The following is a 6,885-nucleotide window of genomic DNA, read 5'->3' on the forward strand; positions in this document are numbered from 1 at the left end:
CGCCGCCTGAATGCCGGGCACTGCGCAGGCGCCTGCTCACAGACTGTTCCACAGCTCTGTAGCGGCACCTACAACCGCCGAGGGCCAGAAACGAGTGGCTCAGCCAAACCCGGGGTTCCTGAGCTCAGGTGGGATCCTCTCTCCACCCAACATGGCCGGAAGTCAACTGAGAGCTGGCAAGGAGTGCTCAGAACGAGGACCGAGAGGTGCGACGAGGCTACCCCAGGGGCGGAGCCAGGGACACAGTCAACAGGAAAAGCAGCTCAGGTGCCAGGTAGCTTTAATGAGCCTGAGCACCTCGCCCTCCAATCTGCCCCGCCCTGCTTCTCCCCTCTTTTCCCGTTCAGTTCTGGACAGGTCCAGCCTGCCCGAGGCCCCTGGGCTCTTTAGCTGGAGGTGTTAATTCTTCTGTCCCCTCAGCCGCTCCAGTCGCCTTCGAAGGTCCGGGGGCAGCTTGGCCCCTGCCGCCAGCAGCTCTCGCAGTCTCTGTTTGGGGGTCTTGGTGAGCAGGAAATTGCAGGGGACAGGGCCCTCTTCAAAGGTGACCCGGCAGCTGCGTGTCACCTTGTGGTAGCCCTCGGCACTGGCAGTCACCATATAGTCCCCTGGGGTCAGCAGGCGCCAGTAATCCCCACCCCACGCTGAAGAGAGTGAAGGGCAAGGTCAGAGCCCAGTGACCCCCAGCCCTGTGTGCCAGCCTCACCCCCCCCACTCCTCCCGCCTCCCCCCTACACACCCGTGGTGACGTCATGGTTGATCCCATCCACAGCAATGACAGCATCGGCGATCCCGAGCTCCGTGTCCTTGTCCCGCACGACCCCTGCGATGCCCATGCGCACCTGTGCGGGGAGAGGCCCTCAGATCCCCTCCCTCCCACCTGAGAACCTCCCTCACTTAACCTGGCTCTGCTCACCTGCAACCTGAGGAAGGGGCAAGTCTGCCACCTTCGCAGGTGAGAACAGTTCCGGTGAATCCCACCCTGACTGCTAACCCACACCTGGAGTGACAGGACGGCCTGTCTCCGGGCTCCCCGGGTTCCAGGACCCTTGGCCATTCCAAGGAGTACAGGCTTCTGTAGAACAGCAGCCTCTGCACCAGGGCAGTGGCCACTCCTGGCTGGTATCATCTCTGATAGCAACATCTCGCCGTGGGGGCCACACACGCCCCCCACCCAATTCTGACGCTGCCCTACTGGCAATCTGACCCTCCCAGGGCCACTGGAAGCCAAGCGTGGCCCATGGCATCCTGGGAGCCACATCCAAAGAGCCCCTGGCAGGAGCTGCCGCCTGGCAGGCCGGGGCAGGAGACTCGGACCCGACCTGCTCCAGGTAGGTGAGGAGGGCTTCTTTGTTGTTCTCCCACTCCTGCGGTAGCTCATTCTCATGGGGGAACTTGTCACAGGACAGCTCCACCGTGACCTCGAAGCAGTTGGTGTGGAGGTAGCTGAAGTCATTCATGCCTGCAGGGCCACAGACACTGGAACCTGAGGGGGTCTGGGGAGGGCGAGGGTCCCACGGGCATCCCACCCTCCTGCGGGAGACTTCAGGGTGGGAAGAGCAGACTGTGTGAGGGGCAGGGCCACGGACGCAGGGTCAGCTGCACCCTCAGGCACATACTCCCAGGCACCGTGTGCCAGTCGGCGCCGTTGATGACGTTGCCGTGCAGGGTGAAGTCCTGGCTGTGGCAGGGCCGGCGGTCGGTGTCCTGCATGGCCCGGTTGGTGCCGGCATAGACGGTGCTGAGCCAGCGAAAGACGGCATCGTCTGCCGTGGGCGTGAGTTCGCGGGCAGCCCACGGGGTCCGGGTCATGTCGAATGGGTAGGACACCACCAGCTCACCCCCGTGCAGGTTGGCGCTGAGCACAAACGGGATCCTCTTCATCCAGTCAATCACTGCCCGTGTCTCAGGAGCCACCTGCACGGGGGCAGGTCAGGAGGGCCAGGAGAGCAACAGGGGCCCCTGCACCGGCCTCCGCCTCTGCTCCCCAAACACTCACAGTGGCATTGGGCAGGGTGTAGTAAGTGGGCAGTGGCAGGTGGTGGTTGGGGACCGTGTGGGGCACCAGCCCATCGTCCTCGGCTTCCCACAGGGGTGTGTTGAGGTCAGCGAAGTTGTGATTGAGGTCGATGCCCTGGTAGTTCCAGCGGCCCTCTGCCCAGCCCACCAGCTCAGAGCCCTGCCGGGGAAGGGGCTTGTTGGAGCCAAGCAGGCTCCGGGCACCAGAGCAGAGTGGGCAGGGCGGTCCCCGGGGCCAGACGGACGGCCTACCCGGCGGTAGGCGGTCTCATAGCCATCAGGGTTCATGGAGGGCAGCAGGTGAATGCGCATCTCGGTGAGCAGTCGGGTCACGCGGGGGTCCCCTCGCAGGTATTCGCGGCACAGGAACTGCATGAGGAGCAGCAGCAGCTCCCGCCCCAGGGCCTCATTCCCGTGCATGCCGGCCACGTAGCGGACCTCAGGCTCTCCTGGGGACACACAGGGGCTCGCAGCCGGCTCCACCCAGGGCCCTGCCCTGCGCCCGCCTCTCCCCAGCCCTCCCCTGCCAGTACCCAGCTCATGTTCCCCGGGCTGGTCTGACATTTCCATCACGTACAGCTTCAAGCCCTGGTGGCTCTTTCCGATGCTGTAGATGCGCGTGATGTTGGGGCACTGCTCGTTCACCTCTTTCATGAGCTGGGGGGTGGAGGATGGAGTGACCATAGGCAGAGACACCCCCCTGGGGCCATGGAAGGACTTAGAAATGTCCGAGGTGGCCCACACACGTGGAGACACCATTGCACAGTGTGGGGAGGGGTGAAGAGGCAGGACAGGGTAAGGGTAGTCAGAGAAAGGGTACTGGGGTCAGAGCTTAGGGGTCAACAGGAGAGGAGGGGGAGTCAGTGGGGAGGGCAGGAAGCAGTCCCAGCAGCTTATGCCCTGGCGGCAAGGAGGGGCCGGAGACAGGCAGGGCCTCCTTCCTGGGTCAAAGGAGCCCCCTCTGACCTTCCTCATGGCCTTGTAATTGTGATGCCGAAAGTCCAGCGGGTCGGCGGATCCCAGAGCAGGGCCCTCAGGGAGCAGGTTGTTAGGATCTGGTGGAGGGAGAGTCCAGGTTAACCTTGGAGGGGTGGTGTCCCTGCAGGGATACACCTGCCCACGCAGCCTTTGCCCGCCTGCTCACCTGACACCGGGCAGGCCAGGATCTCTGCCCGGAGGCAAGGTGAGCCTTCCTGGAGCCAGGTCTGCGGTAGCAGGCGAATGTATCGTGCCACCTGGGGCTCTGGCAGGAGGTTCAGCACTGGGGTTTCTGGGTCTGAATTGGCAGGAAATACCTGGGGGCAGCAAATCCAAGGAAGCTCAGGTCTCTAAGCATATGGTCTAACCCTCTGTGGTGCATCTGGCTAGGAATCTGTACTCTGCCAACGGGCAGCCCCAGGCAGCTGTTTTCTGGGTTGGTCACACTCATTAGACACCAGACCACGTGACACAGGAGCCAGGACCCCTACTGTAGCCTAACACAGGGAGGCAAGCGGCCCCGCAGGCAGCACAGACACCCGCGGCCAGAGGGGCGCTCCAGGAGGAGGCTGTGGCCTGAAGTGGCCGCTGGAGTTCTCTGGAAAGGATATGGACGTGTCCCAAAGCAGCCCGGCTCCTGAGGCTGCCTGCTGCCACCCATCCCAACAACGACCCCACCCTTCTCCTGGGACACCCAAATGGGCTTCTCTTCCTTGTCCTCGGAGGAGCCACCACCCAGCCAAGCACTCAACTGCCAGCACAGAGGGTCCCAGCCAATGTGAGCCCACTCACCGCGTCCATCCCATTGCTGCGGTTCCTGCTCGCCCACCAAGTGCGACTGTCGTTGCTGAACTGGACCTTGTATGACGTGACCCAGTCATACCTTGCAGGAGAGATCATTGGTGCCTCCGAGACTCTTTCCCGCCTCCCAGCCCTCCCTTGTCCATCAGGGACCTCCTGCCTCACCTCCACACGGAGTTCCTGCCCTGTGTGACAATGCCTGAGAAACGGCTGGGGGTCCTGGCGTCCACCTGAAGCCACGGCTCGGTGTCCTGCTGCTCAGCACACCAGGCCCCATCATACAGGTCACCGTCCTCCAGGCCTGACTGTGGCACAGGGCACGGCGATCAGGCCCAGGCTGGGTGCCTCCAGGATAGGAAGGGGGCAGGGAAGAGGGTCCCAAGGGCTTCCTCGCCCACCCCTGAGACCCAACTCAGCCAGGCCTGCTGACCTGGATGTTGAGCCGTCCTCGGTGTGGTCCGAGACCAAAGGACTGGCTGCTGGATGCCTCAAGCTGGCTGTCGGAAACACGCAGGGACTCCAGGCCTAACGGCGGACAGCCTGGGCCAGGGCCAGGGCAGATAGGAAACTCAGCTTCTGTGCCCCCGAGGGCCAGAGCCAGGTGGCTAAGCGCCCTGGGAACCGCAGGGCCAGGCAGGACCTGGAGAGCCAGTACCTGGTTCCTGTTTCTCAGGAGGGGCGAGGGTCCCTGCCGGGCTGGTGGTCACCAGAGGCCTGGCCGTCACCGGGCGCCTGGGACGAGTTAGCTTCTTTCGCTTCTTCACAACGACCTTTTTCTTCTTGATGACTCGAATCCGGACGTGCTGTTCTAAGGTCCCTGGGGAGGCAAGGCACGGACGGAGGCAAGAGTCGTTTGGAACCCGGATGGAAAGTTCCGCCCGCCCGAGAAGGCAGGCGAGCCGCCCTCAGCAGGCCCCCGGCACGGCACTCTGGGGGGCCTTCGTGTGGCAGTCAAGGCCGGCAGTCCAACCCCAAGCTGCCCGTCCCGCCACATCCCTGGCTCCTCGTCCTCCTCCGTGACGCTTCTGCGTGCCAGGCCAGCGTCACTTCTGACCCTCTGTGCTCAAGGAGAGCTGCATGCAGACACCAGGAACAATTCCACTTCTGTGGCTGATGGTTGTTCCCCTCCGGGCCTTTACCCTTGCTGTCCCCTCCCCACCATACCACCCACCACCTCTGGGTGTTTTGTTTTTTGTAACGTCCTTGGCTGCAGTCTAGGTCCTGTGCACCAAGGCCCCAATGCCATCGCCAATGCTGCATCTGCCCCCCCCCACCCCGGGCTGAGATGCTCTGCTTCAAGACATTGTTTGCAGGGGTGGGGGGCACAGGGTCTTGCATAAAGCAGGAGCTGCCATTTGCCCATCAGCTCCCCCGGCGGCTCCCAGACCACACTGCTGCCCCTTTTCCTGTCTGGTGTCCCTGAGCCTCTGCACATGCTGCTCTCTGTGCCCGCTCTCTCCCTTCCACTCTTCCTGCCCAGAGCCTCTGGAGCCGGCTGCTCTCGCCTCCCTAGAAGCCCTGGCTGCCACTGCCTGCCTTCCTCCTCTCCCACATGGAGAGGGGCAGCCTCCCAACCACGGCCCTGGCCCTCCAACGCTCTCCTACCCAGCCCTGCTCTGCACCTCCATCTCCCTTCTTCCCGGCTCTGGCCTCAGTTTCTTCATCAGTGAAAAGGGGACATTTGGGGCTGGAAGAGCAGCATCCGCTGCCGCTGTCCCGGGACTGCTGACTAAGTCTGGCCTGGATGGGGCTGCTGAGTCAGTAGCCTCTGGGCTCTGGAGGGAGTGTAGGAGTGTAAGAGTGTGTGTGTGTGTGTGTGTGTGTGCGCGCGCGCACTGGGGAGGGAACAGGGAGAGAGAAAGACACAGAGAAAGGTGTGTGTGCTGGGGAGGAGGAGCTGCGTTGGACCAGGGAATGGGGCCACTGAGTGTGTGTATGTGTATGTGTGTGTGTTGGGGAGGGGGCAGAGAGAGAGACCGTGAAAGAGACAGAAAGGTGTGTGTGCTGGGGAGGGGGCGCCACATTGGACCAGGGAATGGAGCCAGTGGGTGTGTGTATCTGTGTGTTGGGGAGGGGACAGTGTGAGAGAGAGAATGTGTGTGTGTGTGTGTGTGTGTTGGGGAGGGGGCAGCGAGCGTGCGCACGCGCTGGGGAGGGGGCGCGCCAAGGGGACGGGGCAGTGGGCGGCTGAGGCTCTGCGGCTCACCATTGGCCTTGTCCGTCGGTTGCTGTGTCAGGTTGCTCCGCGGGGCAGGGGTCGAGCCCGCGGCCTCGGTGGTCGCAGACGGTGCCAGGCCCAGCCCGGGAGCTCCGGACGCCCCCAGCCCCAGGCCAACGGCGGGCGCGCAGGCGGCCAAGGCGAGCAAGAGGCCCCACATGGCGGGCGTCGGGGCGGCGGCGGGCGGCGGGCGGTGGGTCGCCTCTTCCTGCCGGCGCTGCGCAGCCCCCTCCCCTTCCTGCAGCCTCCGCCCGCCCACAGCCCGCGGGCCGGCCTCAGATAGGGGAGTAGGGGGCGGGCCGGGCAGCGCGAGGGGGCGGACCCCGGGGGCCGTGACCGAGGCCGGCGCAAGCCCGCAGGACACCCCCTTCCCCGCCAGGCGCCCCTGCTGCTCCTTCTTGGGTCGGGGCTGCCGGCCTGCCCCCCGGCGCGCTGCCCTTGGCCGTCTGCGAAGCCGCTCGCATCTGTCCGTCCTGTGTGCGAGATGCCTGTCCCGCCGCCGGCACCCACCGCGTGCCAAGCTCATGCCAGGCGCTGTACACGACTCTTCCCATCGGACGGGTAAACAGGCTCACAGAGGCCCTTGACTTGGCCAAGGTGGCCAAGCTGTGGTGGGGGGACCACAACCGAAGAGGGAAATCCGTCCAGGGCTGGAGCACACCCTCCCACCGGGACGGGTGGGACGGAGCGGACAGCGAGTGAGGAGGGGAAACCGAGGCGGCGGGAGGACGGGTGTGCCAGGAGCCCTGAGGGACAACCCCGGGGGCCCAAGCAAAGGCGGCGGCGTTCCCTCCACCCCTACCCCCCACCCGCAGCCCCGCCTCCCGCCGGCAGCTCTGCTCGCCCGACTGCCACGTTCCGGGCTTACATAA

At 64.6% G+C, this 6,885-nt stretch overlaps 1 protein-coding gene across 1 annotated transcript; it reads right to left on the bottom strand.

Annotated features, from left to right (window-relative positions):
• Nucleotides 1-263: 263 nt before the first annotated feature.
• Nucleotides 264-6,635, bottom strand: CPXM1 (carboxypeptidase X, M14 family member 1). Its single transcript, XM_002710877.5, has 14 exons — nucleotides 6,002-6,635; nucleotides 4,451-4,612; nucleotides 4,226-4,335; nucleotides 3,961-4,100; nucleotides 3,787-3,877; nucleotides 3,161-3,311; nucleotides 2,983-3,071; nucleotides 2,550-2,673; nucleotides 2,269-2,465; nucleotides 1,997-2,176; nucleotides 1,617-1,914; nucleotides 1,320-1,459; nucleotides 737-839; nucleotides 264-641 (listed from the first exon to the last, which is right to left on the bottom strand). Exons 1-14 carry the CDS (start codon nucleotides 6,537-6,539, stop codon nucleotides 400-402), a joined length of 2,565 nt encoding a protein of 854 aa, XP_002710923.3. The 5' UTR covers nucleotides 6,540-6,635; the 3' UTR covers nucleotides 264-399.
• Between the last annotated feature and the right edge of the window lie 250 nt (nucleotides 6,636-6,885).

Source organism: Oryctolagus cuniculus, chromosome 11 (assembly GCF_964237555.1).
Source record: "Oryctolagus cuniculus chromosome 11, mOryCun1.1, whole genome shotgun sequence".
Lineage (NCBI taxonomy): Eukaryota > Metazoa > Chordata > Mammalia > Lagomorpha > Leporidae > Oryctolagus > Oryctolagus cuniculus.

What these genes read in the sequence shown, in the direction of transcription:
- CPXM1 (XM_002710877.5), bottom strand. Translation starts at nt 6,539, where the DNA reads ATGAGCTTGGCACGCGGTGGGTGCCGGCGGCGGGACAGGCATCTCGCA. An exon ending in TCCTGAGAAACAGGAACCAG is followed by an intron (nt 4,336 to 4,450) that starts GTACTGGCTCTC and finishes GCCCTGGCCCAG; the next exon opens with GCTGTCCGCCGTTAGGCCTG. An exon ending in ATGAGACCGCCTACCGCCGG is followed by an intron (nt 2,177 to 2,268) that starts GTAGGCCGTCCG and finishes CTTCCCCGGCAG; the next exon opens with GGCTCTGAGCTGGTGGGCTG.